Source organism: Dromaius novaehollandiae, chromosome 21 (assembly GCF_036370855.1).
Source record: "Dromaius novaehollandiae isolate bDroNov1 chromosome 21, bDroNov1.hap1, whole genome shotgun sequence".
Lineage (NCBI taxonomy): Eukaryota > Metazoa > Chordata > Aves > Casuariiformes > Dromaiidae > Dromaius > Dromaius novaehollandiae.
Genome location: NC_088118.1, coordinates 5,354,416 through 5,366,876, shown reverse-complemented (window position 1 = coordinate 5,366,876; position 12,461 = coordinate 5,354,416). Strand labels below are relative to the sequence as shown.

Genomic DNA, 12,461 nt, shown 5'->3' with positions numbered 1-12,461 from the left:
AAGGGTTTCGCTTGATATCTGGGTTATGACAGCTTTCCAAAAGCTTTTTATATATTTTCTATTGGGCTTCGATGGAACTGAAATATAGAGGTAGCTTACGGTTTGACTATGGAAAACTTCTGCCCATTAATAAATGAAGTTAATCCATGACTTCAGTGTGTAAGATACATAATGGACAATACACGGAGACTGCCGCAGATGAGCGGCCGTAAAACTCTGGTCCCTGTAGGGCTGCGAGTCCAGGCAGTACGTGTCGGTGCTTTGCAAAACAGTTTAACTGCAAAGAAGCGATGCATCCACAGGATCTTATTCATTGCATCCCACTAGGTTTTGCAAGAGAATTTGCAAATGAGTAGAAGCCAGTTAGCTATCCTTTAAGAGTCACAGCTAAAGAATAAAAGGTACAAAAGGAAAGAAACCAGCAAATCAGTTAAAAACAGGGAAACGCTTGATCAACATTGTGGATAAGAGGGATGGGAGGAGAAGTTGTTGAGACACTCCCAATGCTAAAAGCGTGCACCCTTGTTGTGAAAATGTTATGAGAAGTTTTGAGTTAATTGACTGTAAGCGAGAGAAATGTTACTCTTAGGTACAGCTCTCACAGATACTTATTTCAGTATCTCGTAGAATGGGAAGATGCCTAGTCATCAGGCTCTTCACTAGATTTTTGGAATACCGTTGAGATTCAAGGTATAAACTTTCTCTCTTCAGCACTGTTTCATTGTGAGAAATGAAGACATTCTAATAACAAAGTCCAGCTTCTGTACGTTTCAAATAACCTGGGAAATCTCTTGCGTGTGAGACACTGCAGAAGGTGGCCGCATAACACACCGGGGGGGGGGGGGGGCGGGGGAGAAAAGCTAAAATCTTATTGTTGAAGCAATGTTTTGACCGAGTTTAGGTTTTTTTCTGAAAGCCTTTCCTGTTCTGATATATTTAAAAGGAAGGTTCTACAAAAACATACACCCGATTTTTTGACAGAAAAAAAAAAAAGTGCCTTTACCAAGAGCTTGGCTCAGATGTCTGTTCAGAATTGTGTTGCGTGATTGAAAGCTGTGAAACAGGACTGTATTAAAATAAAACCATCTAGATAGCATCAATGTATGTAGTGTGCTGGAAGTCAGTTTAGGACACTGGTCTACACCCCCCGCCTTTCTTTTTGTTTTAAATAGAATCCAGGTCACTCCCTCTTGCTGGAAGAACTGTCTCTTCCTTCCTGGGCACAAGGCAGGGCCTATCAGTACATTAAGTATGGCATCTGGATACGCTGGGTGATCTGCCCAGGGGCTTCCCTCATTCCACATACAGCTGACATTACAAGAGAATGACAGGCTACGTTTGAAAAATTTCCTCTTCAAAGAGCAAGAAGGGCTTTCGGACACCCAGGCCTGCAACATGGTTTCCATGCTAACTCTTAGTTTTTCCAGAATACAACTTCTAACATGAAGTTTTCAGATTGATCCACCATCCCCTTGATGCCAGGCAGAGGCAACAAGTGCCAGAGATCTCAAAAAGCTCAGAACCACTTTCCATGGCACAGTTACTTTTTATAACCTCACTTAACAGAATTAAATCATTAGCCCACAGACAGGCACAAATGTGACCAAGTTAGATTTCTCTCAGGGTTGCTAACTCTAGCATCTCTTCTGCCTGAAGTGCTGAGTCAGACTTGAGGGGGGGGGGGGTAAAGCAGTTGCTTGCCCAGTCGCCTACTAGGCAGCACTTGACACTAGTTTTACCAGTGAGGACTGTGCAGCTTTTGGTAGAAAAAAAATCAAGTAGGAAAAAAGTTGGGGGGGGGAAAAAAAGAGTTTTTGGTTAGCTCTGCAGAAATGTGTTTATTTACAAGTTTCCCTGCTTCTTTTAGGCCCCTCAAAAGTCAGTGTTTAACATCTCAGTAAAGGCAGCCCAACTGATCAACAAAAGTTGTTTACTAACTCAGAGAAGCCTTTTAAGTAGCAGAGAAGTGTTACAGGCACCTCTGTCCTTGTAGTACATGGACTCATAGGTGAAGGAAGGCTGGTTTGCCAAGTCTTATATACACACAATCCTTTATGGCCTAGGAAGTGCAGTTTGAGTCTTCAGTCTGTCCCTTTACCAAGGCAATTTCTCAAAGCATTAAGTCATCCCCCCCACCCCACCAGCCAGTTTCACCTGAGGCACTCAACTCCTGACTCCTCAGAATCAGCTGCATGTAAGCAATATGAAGTGAGAGTCACTGAGATGACACTTCTTTCCCCTTTTTCAAGGGATGCCTGGAAGTCCTATTCCTCACTCATTATAACAGCTAAGATAATTCATGTTCCATACTACCCCCCCATACACACCTGGGCAAGCTTTACTCCATATGGTCACTCAGTTGGTTGGAAGGACCCCCCCCCCCCAAGCTGGGCAGTTTCCCCTTTGGAGCATACAGAGAAAAACACACAGTAATTTCAGTTATTTTTCCCTCTTTAAGGGAAGACAAAGAAAGCATATACAACACATTTTGCAGTGATCTTAAAACATTTTATTGGTAGTATGAACAGTTATGAACATTAAAAGTCAGTAGATTTAGGCTGCAATACACTGACCTTATGCATTCTGATGAAGACTACATTTTTTTAAACTTCTGCATAAATATAACTCATATCAACACTTGCACTATTACAGATACATAGAACAAATCAGAATTAGTATTTCATTGCCTTCTTCTGAATGTATTTGTTCAATACTGACAGTAATGCAGTGACTATCAATCATACAACAAAAGTGTTCAGGGACATAGTTCAAGCATATTTGATTAGTGGTAGCAGAGGAAATGGTTGTAGCCTAGTAGCAAGCTCCTGACTGGGCTGGATTAAAGGAGCACTTGTCTACTCCATGCCCAGGCTTTTGTTAAGATTGTGAGAAGTGACTACCTATCACCATACCACGCTGAGGGAATGCGGTGCCCAACGTTTGTTAGCCACAGTTGCTTAACGGAATGATTGCCCTCCCAATAAAAGCATAAGCTCCTGAAAAGTCAACTACTCAAAGATGGGAAGGAAAGAAAAAACCATCAAGAGCTGAGCTGTGACTCAGGAGAACATCTGGAAACATCTACTGCATAATTCATACTGCTGTAGTTTGGTGAGATTGTTCTCTCGAGTCCAGGACAGATCTTGCAAAGTTCTTGGTTCAATAGCTTGAGCTGGAGGAAATTCTGCAAAGGCAGGTGCACCATCCTTGCCCCTAGGTGTGGTATCCTCAGGTCTCACACTTCAGCACTCTCAACCTCTACTTTTACTGCACTCCACGTACCTCAGACAGCAAGGGTGCCACATCCGGGCACTCTGCTTCCTCTTCCACAGCGATCTCCGTACGAGGTAATGGTTCATCTGTGATTTGCTGCATGACTCTCTGCTGCTGCCCTGCCTCAGCTGCTGGAGTTTTTGGATCACATTCCGTCACCTCTTCATCTTCCACCAGATCACAGACGACTCTGTCTTGGTCACCTGAAGGACCAACCACCTCCCCTACTTCAGCAGGCTCTGTACTGCAGTGGCTCCGCACCTCCTGCACAGTCAGCACACTAGGCTGGATCTCTTGCCATGAGAAGTCAAGCAGCTGGTTTGCTGGCTCTAGAAATTTCCCTCCTGTATACAGGCACTCATACGAGATCGCAGAAGTAAATTGCATTTCAGACATATCTTTCGGTACGACTTCTGAAGGATCCGCCGTCTCCTTAGCCTTCTGTGTAGCCTGCACAGTAGGTAGAGATGCTGTCTCAGAGAGACACATGAGCTTGGCCCTCTCAGCAGATTGAGGACTTGTTTCAGCAGGCTTAGCCCCCTCTGTCTCTTCTGTATGCTCAGCAGGAGGGTAGGTCCCAGTCTCCTCTGCCGTGAGCACAGCATACAGTGACAGGTCCCTTCCCATCAGACTCTCACCAGTCTCTGCAGGAGGCTGGATCTCACAGCCAGGGCCAGCTGCAGTCTCACCAGTGGTCTGCTTCAGCTTGGGAATATCTGTTTCTTGGAGAGTTATTTCAGCACATGGGGCATCCTCACTGCCAGTCTCAGCCTGTTCACCAAATTGTCCTTTATCTGCAATAAGCTTAACATCCTGAGCTGTGTGTAAAACAGGCTGGGCCTCAGAAGCCTGAGGAATAGTTTTCATCTCTTCTGTGTTACCCGCTTTCTCCCTTTTTTGCTGGTTTTCTAATTGGGTTAAGACTTCAGCTTCTCCTTTGGTGTCCATAACTGCAGAGGCCACAAAGAAATCTGCGAAGTCCCAGGCTGCCTTCTGACCCTCAGTCATTCCCACAGGTTCTGCATCAGGGCAGGTCTCTCCACTGTCCTTTGCGATGCCAGCCAGCAGCCTGTGGTCCCAGCACAGTGACTCCACCTCCTCAGGGCCTCTTTCGGAGGCTTCCGGGACCTGCGTGGGAGGCTGCTTGTCAACGCGTATCGATGTTTCCCCCGAGGTCTGCAAGATCGGCTTGGTCTCACTGGTCTCTTCAAATGCTTCCTCTGCCTCCTGCTTCTTGCATCTCCAACAAGTCACACAACAGATCTGTTGGCTGAAATCGCTCCCCATCTCCCCAGTCAACAGGACCTGCAAGAAAGAAAAACTTTTCATCTTGACCACTTCACAGCAGCCTCGCATACCCACAGTTCACTTACTTAGTTCCCATAGGACTTCTACAGAGGAGCCTATAGGCTTGCAGCAGAGACCCTGCAAGGTCCTTCCCACATGACAGGAAGGGCTGACGTCACTTTACACAGGAAGCTGAACTGAGTTTCCATGCACCAGAGGCTATCATCCTACCCCACTTCAGGGAAGTATCAGTAAGGCAAAAGAGATGACACCATCACTGTCTAATCCTATCAGCTTCATGGTAAGCCAAGTCTGTAGTGCTAAGGCGATTCAAGGCTAAGGCCTCTGCACCTATTCTCAAGGATTCACAGGAGCCACCCACCCAAGTTTATTGCCAATAGCAAGGCACAGCTGGTGTTAATTAGTCTGTGCAGTAACATAGTTCAGATGCAGCTTCCTTACAAAGGCAGCTCCTTGAACTTAAAGGGGAAACCAAGTTTATGCTTTCAGCTAGAGCAGCTATAAAGGCAGAACAACAACAAAACCAACCAGTCTTTAAGGATAAGAGACAAGCTATCTACAATTATTCTCTACAAGGAAAGTATTTTCCTCTAGTTGAAACCACATGAACACGATTTCTATACACAGTTAGTACAGGGAAAGTCAGTTTCAGACTACAGGCCAACCAAGGCAACACAGCCCCACTGTAGTTCATTAGTTATTTCTTCCACCAAAATACCATAGTGTTTCAGAACGCCACATTTTTTAGCTTAAGGATAGGCATCCAGCCTTTCCATCAGAAAGGCAACAGCATATCTGCTAGAACTATTAGAAAAGTGCTTAGGCCATTAAGTTAAGCAAAGTGCCAATAAGCACTAGAAGTATTCCTGAAGTTCAAGCTTCATTTATTGGCTTATCATCATATCATAGTAGAGCATTTTTCTTAAAAAACTGCACTCACAACAGCAATATGGTTTCTTGCAAGTTTCTGCTTCTATATTCACATTTACTGGAGCAGGGGAAAACCAAAAGCAGGTCACATAGCCTTCTCAATACAGAAGTACAATCCCTAAATCCTTAATTAGAAATTAAAACAGTGACCACCTTTTTATTAGGGGAACCTTTCCACCATACTACAATTTTAAGACACATGGCCAGCTAAAGCCACACAGTGATCCCAGCTCCTTCAAATTTACTCATTTACCACATACATTTCTTCACTAACAGACACCATAATTAACTTTCTCAAAACTACAGATTTAGAGAAACATCCCCAACCTTACATGAAAACAAGCATTTACTTACCAGCCTATGACAAATAAAAGCAACAAAATACAAAACATCACAACAACAACCCAGGCACCCTTGCAACCTCGAACTCAACTTAAATAGTAGTGAGGGGCCACACAAAACCCCTTCCCCCAGCTCTGTGAACACGGGTTCCCTGAATCATTTGTTCCCTTCCATTCTGGTTCCCTTCTGGAAACAGATGTTATGGTTACATTCTTTATGTTACAGCTGCAGGTATTTTATTGGCCATTTCTTATTCTTTTTATCAGAGGATAAAGTAAAAATAAAATGCAGCTTCTGTGTATTGCAAACGAATGATCACTAGCAATATATTGTAACAGCACACTTGTAAAGTGGGTTAGGTAGAGGCATACGCAGGTGAGTGGTTTTCAAAGAACAGGCTTATGTCAGGCAGTTTGGGACGTTCCTCAGCTCCGTCTGCCCTGCCATCTTCGGAGAGTATTGCTGATTTTGCTACACTGGAAATAGGGATGGACATCCTTTATGTAAGCTGCTCCTTTAACTCTGTTGTGGTACCAGTCTCACTCGCATCATTAGCAGGCACTGAAATGCTAGTACAAGAATGACACATATGAAAGGGAAAGACCATGTCTTTTGAATAACAGATACAAACACAAGGGCAGTGGCAGTCTTAATTATACTCCAAACCCAGCAGCTGATTCAGGAAGAATAAATAAAGTTTTCATTCTGGATGCTTATACTTCCTAAACAGGTCCCTGCTTTTTATGGTTCCCCTAGTTGTGACTGCAGACAAATATAAACTGTTTGAGGACTTCTCTTCACCTTAAAGCTCTGAAAGTTTGAATTCAGAATTATTGCTGCATTTTCAGTCAGCTTGGCATTTTTCCTCTGCTGTCTATAAAATCTACTACTTGCCAAGAAAAAGACCAAATCTCTCTCTCTGTCTTTAGTATTAATCAAGTCCTTGGAGATCTCACCTGAATTACATGTCCTTCCTAAGCGATGAGAGGGCACTCTCTAGGCTCTTATATAACTCTTCTTCATATACCTTTATGTGTTTTCCTAGTTCTTTTGCTTAGTGAAGAACATAAACACCCCGTGAGAGAACCCGCTGCACTCTGCAAAGCTCTGGGTTGATTCTTTCTTTTCTCTCTCTGTCTCACAGTGGGGAGACTTTCCCAAGTTTGCTGGACTGTGGGTCTTAAACTGTCACGGATTTCTTCAGGATGGGCGGAAATAAGGCTCCTTTCGTAAGATTTTTTCCTACTGCCGAAAGCCTGACATTATTGTCGTTCCTGAGGGAGCAGGAATTATCCAGGTCAAAACCAGCACGGGGTACAGTAGAGTACTGCTAATAAGCACATTACTAGTGTAAGTGATGTTAGTGTGCTGCTGTATTAATACTAAAACTAAACCTATGTATTCCATTAGACTAGACGGTAAATAATATAATGAATATACAAGATTCTTTTATTGATGTTTCGTGTACGCATCCTCAGTGTTAATTAACAGGGTTGGGACACGATTGGGAAATGTCATTTTCCAATATTAGGCAAATATGAGACAAAAAGAGATTCTTCAAAAGTTTTTCCTTCTGACAGTTTCTAGTTGTTACAACAGTTTCCACTGTCTATAGGAAAGTCCTTAATCTATTTTCCCTAATTTTCTCATGACTTTTAGCAGCTGTAAGTGCGACAGTAGACGTTCGGGCCAGTCGTTTAGCAAATTCAGTGAAAGCTGCTTCATGAAGCCCAGTCTGAAAAAAGTGTTCAGTACAAAGTTGGATGAACAGTGAACCATTTTATTAATTCCAGAGAGACAGTCACCTATTTCAGGCTTTTTTGCCTCCATGAGCTCTCTTCACCTTCATTTTGCTTGCCTTTGGAATTTTTAGTGGGGTAACATCAGTCTTGAAATTAAAACACCGATCACGGCGCAGTGTCGCACCTCAGATCTTACCCCCAATGACATTCACAAGCTCTGTTACAAGCTACATATCTGATGTGAATACAGTTTGTATATCTACATAAATACAAAATATAAAGAAAACACTTCTTCAGAATACTGTTTTAATATGAAAGTGATGTAGTTCTGCTGTGTAAACTGAAAAAACAGAATGAGAAAATATTACAGAGTTGAGAAAACATGCCTTTTGGAAACAGTCGTAGTAGTCTAGCTGATGCGCAAAAAGGCTGCCTTTCTTCTCGGAGAAAGGGTTCAGCTTGGACGTATCTAGAAGAAAATATGATGCGGCCGTTAGAAGCAGGCGTCGAGAACGGGCATAAATGGAAAGAGCAAAGTAACGCTTTGCAGTCAAAGAACGTGAAACCTGGTCTAAGCTTTACTAGGTGACAGCAAAGCTAAGACTGGTATCTAAAGCCCTAAAGCAGTATTCATCCCGGAAATGAGGGCAAATAAATTTTGTGAACATAAGCTTCGACAAGAAGTGTGCATTATGTAGGAATGAAAAAATTCACAAGTGTGTTTATGCACAGAGTACCTAATAGGGCATGATGGTGCGAGGAAAAACTGACTTAGTGAAACTAAGGTTCAGGGACCTGTAGAGAAATACTGCGTGATGCTGGGGGTATTGGTTTTGTAACTTGCCTTGATGCTTTTTAAAAGCAAGAGAATTGTGTACTACTTTTTGCTTTGGTTTTTCTGTTTAACTTTTTTAGCAGATGAGGCTATGGAGTTGTTCTGTTCATTAGGCACAGTATATTTCACAGGGGCTTACGGAGGAGTTGAGTGTGGCGAGAACTCAAGTACATGGAGCACCAGGTGCTTGGAAGCCTAGACGGACTGACGGAAACAGCAACAGTAAAGGGGGACATAAAAATACCTTTACGTAGATCAATGATAACATGGGTGAAAAAGGAGATGTTTTCAATCCAGGCACCTTACAGCCTAAATATGTACTGGATTGAGCAGAAATAAGATAAGCAAATACGAAGATAGACAAGACAACGTCTGAGACGATTTAGCTGCGTGGTAAGGGAATGAAGATGTTAAAAATGGAGGAGTGCTTTCAACATAAATGAAAAGTACAAAGAGGAGACAGAGCACATGGTTAGGAAAGCTTTGAAGAATCATGTTTCAAACCTCTCAGCTTTCTTTTCAAGCTGGAATTACGAGCTGTCAGTCTGAGAAACTCAATTAGAGAGCAAGGCCTCTTTCCACCTTATTACGGTTATTATCAAGGACTTTGTTGTTCAGTCACTACAAACTGGTACTATAGTAGTTCCAAGATAGCTACATTAGCTCAGCTTTCAGATTGATGAGTCTTCCCCCCCCCCCCCAGACCACCTATTATCCATTGAGACCCCTAAAATCTAATTACATTAGAGAAAAAAATTACTTTGCTGTGATTAGATTACTGTTGAGAATGCTCAAGATAGAGAGTGCCAGCTACAAAGCTCAGGCTTCTTCAGTACCTTGCGTTCATTTTCATTACATTGGATCTGACCATAGCTTTTCAACAGCTACGTTTAGGATAAGGCAGCAGCAGGTGTAGAATAATCTAAAAGCCTATAGCCAAGTCTTGGGAGTAGTACAAGGCTCACATGCATTAAGGAGCTTAACTGATGTTTTGAAATATTGCACATAAAAATACTTACTTATTTTAAACTCATCAGTCACGTCTTCAGATGGTAACAGACAGCTTCTAGTATTTATACAATTCCCCAGAAGGAAAAGTTGCTCATGCAAATATACAGACAGAACAGAATCAGTCCAATTAAGGTATGTATCTGCTAGGAGGAGGTAGCTGAAGGCACCAGAGAGATAACCCAGTACAGTAAAAAGATGTCAGTAAGCCCGGGCATGAACAAACCGATGAATACCCACTATTGTCTGTGAAGTAATACGTGAAGCACTATATAGGAGAACAATACATTCCTAAGGAAAAAACAGCCTGCTGGTATATACAGATTACATTGTAGCTGTAAAATGCCCCTTCCTCCTCCAAAATAAGAAGATATATTAAACAAACATGGCAAGTCAGTTACTTGAGAGAGCAACCATGTTATCCGATATCCCTCTTGAGAACGCAGGAATCGCTCGACTGACGGGCTCCAACCGTTCCCCCACCGTGGCCTGTAATAGAAATATGGAGCGTAAAAATATGGCTGACACGTCTCAGTCCAGCAGACAAGGAGGCTTTATAAAACAGCATTAAGTTTACCCATTTTCACTCTGGAACTTTGTGAGAAAGTCTGTCAGTGCAAGAATGACTCCTTTCTCCCAATCTGCAACCTATCGCTTTAGAAGTCAGGGGCACCTGGGTTAAAAGTTCATTCTGACAGTGACATCCCTTCACTCCTCCAGCCTTTAAGCAGAAGCCACCCATTTCACCTTTTCACTGCTTTTCTGTCTGCTCATTCTAGAAGCTAGTTTAAGTCTGCGTACTACATTTGAAAGACTTCACCACTGGCAACCTCTGCTAACAGCAGCTCTCATTTAAGTGCTCAGAGTAGATATTCTTGATCACTCTAACAGTCCTTTTCTTGCATCTCTAGAGACCTGCAACCCTTCTGTGTTTTCTCAGTCAGCCCATTGCCAGCACTCTGGCAGTCCTCAGTCTTCTTAGGATGCGCGGTAGCAGTCTCTGGAACTTCTTCCTCCACCTGCTTGGCTACTGGCTTTTCATAATCCACGCTGAAGGGCTTCTTGCTGAGTTTAACTCCCATGCTCACACCTCTGCCTTCCAGGGAAGTTTTAAGCGGTGTGCGTCTCTCTCTCAGAGTAGCAATCTTGTTGCTGCCACAGGAACACCTAGCAGATCTGTAGGAGACAGGTATAAATCACATTAGCTGTATTTAGAAGTATTAGCGACTTCGCCTTTGTTTCTGTCAGCGAACAGGCTTGCCTTGAGAGGCAAGCTCCAGGAGACCTGCAAGTTCATTCAGTACCTTGAAAGCGTTCCTGGAGGGCACTCCCAAACATTCACATTATGACAAAAGATGCCTTAGGGATTCCATCTTTAACCCAGACAGCGCAATAAATCCAATACTGGGGTCAGTATTAATGACAGGCCAGATTTAGGAAAGATTCTAAATGAGTAAAGAAAATGATTTCTGTCTTTACTCTTAGTAGCTGCAAGCCACTCATTTCAGCAGCTTTTACTGAAAAGAAGATCTAAACTTCTTTAAGAGTAAAATATGAAAGAATTCCATATCAATATTTACAGTACTGTAGAGCTGTTGGCGAGTCCGTAAAAAAATCAAGTTTGGTGGAAACAGGAAAACAGTTTGAACATTAGAGTTTTTAAAACATTGTGAGCTTCCTGAACGTAGCTGGTTTGGTTTTATTTTGACATCTCAGCCGAACAGCGGTTCCCTATGATTTATTGCAAGTGAGGGCATCAGGCATCGAGCAGAACACATTGCCGTTCACTTGAGAAGACAGAGCAGCCTACAGATTAAGTAGCTGGAGGAACACATAGAATTTATTAGACCTGACAGCCTCTCCTCTTCCCTGCTCGCTTTCAACAAAGTTCTGTCAACAAGTTGTATCATCGCCCACCCAAAAATCAGCCGTGTAACTCACGCACTAAGCTGTCTTCCAGCTGTCCTGCTCCATTAGTGACCAAGATAATGACAACAAATAAAGGCACAAACTGGTCATAATGCACTACTACACAATAAAAAATAAAAGACTTCTGTGTATTTTAACAGAGCAGGAAGATCTTGAAGAACACTTACCAACCGACAAAAAGCTACTCCAAAACACCAAAATAACCAACGCTTCGCCCAGACTCTTTAGTGACCCTCCAGCAGCTGTAACTACTAGCGGTCGGCTGCTCTTTTATAACGTCGAGTAGTCGCACAGAACTGCTTCCCCCAAAGTCCCTGACCATTAGTTCCGTGAGCTTTCTTCCTCCTCATGTGATTATTCTGTACCATGTAAAGATTGGAGATGAATGTCGTATTGAACTACTTATGAACCAAGTGTTTGTTACTTTTATTCACATTTTGTTCATTTTTAATGGTTGCGGTTTAAGTAATAGCATTATAGAACCAAGTAACTGGATAAATAATGCCATTCTTAAATCATTTTTCTTTGCATGGCAAGTGATTTAGAAATGTGTTATTTAACCAGCTGCATCTGCTTTTTCCAGGAGGAAACAGTTCAATACATCACCATTTTTGCTTTTCTGCTACCTGAAGCTTTATCTGTATACTCTGCTCTCATATGTACCTGTCCTCTTTCTTGGTCGAACGGTTTCCTTCTATCACGGATTCTGTACAATCACCAGTATCATTTTTTCCAGAGCCTGTTTTTTCCAAACTAAATCTGAAGTCATCGCAAGTGGGTAGGCTTCCCATCTTTTATGTTTCCTGTTGCTGGAGTTGAATTCATTTACAAAATATAACCACGGGCACTTGCAATTAATCAAAAGATCGAGCTCACAATTAGCTGGAAGAACCGATAAACTCCAAGCTTTATGTCTTCTTTGACCGTTAGCACCACTATAGGAAGATGCCTTTTGCCACAAACATTTAGATGAGATGGTCTGTAACCGCACCGACAATGGGCCCCACAATCTGGTGGAGCAGCTATTATCTACTAACGGCGTATCGGATAGAACGCACGTGGGAAAACATATAGGAGCGGGTGGGCATCTAACA

The 12,461-nt window shown here is 42.6% G+C and overlaps 1 protein-coding gene across 1 annotated transcript; it reads right to left on the bottom strand.

The window, feature by feature from the left end:
• Positions 1–2,537: 2,537 nt before the first annotated feature.
• Positions 2,538–5,943, bottom strand: LOC112982682 (uncharacterized). The gene is made up of 2 exons (XM_026099245.2): positions 5,866–5,943; positions 2,538–4,578 (listed from the first exon to the last, which is right to left on the bottom strand). Exon 2 carries the CDS (start codon positions 4,558–4,560, stop codon positions 3,265–3,267), a length of 1,296 nt encoding a protein of 431 aa, XP_025955030.2. The 5' UTR covers positions 4,561–4,578; positions 5,866–5,943; the 3' UTR covers positions 2,538–3,264.
• Positions 5,944–12,461: the final 6,518 nt, after the last annotated feature.

Coding starts and splice junctions, on each gene's coding strand:
- LOC112982682 (XM_026099245.2), bottom strand. CDS start 4,560: ATGGGGAGCGATTTCAGCCAACAGATCTGTTGTGTGACTTGTTGGAGA.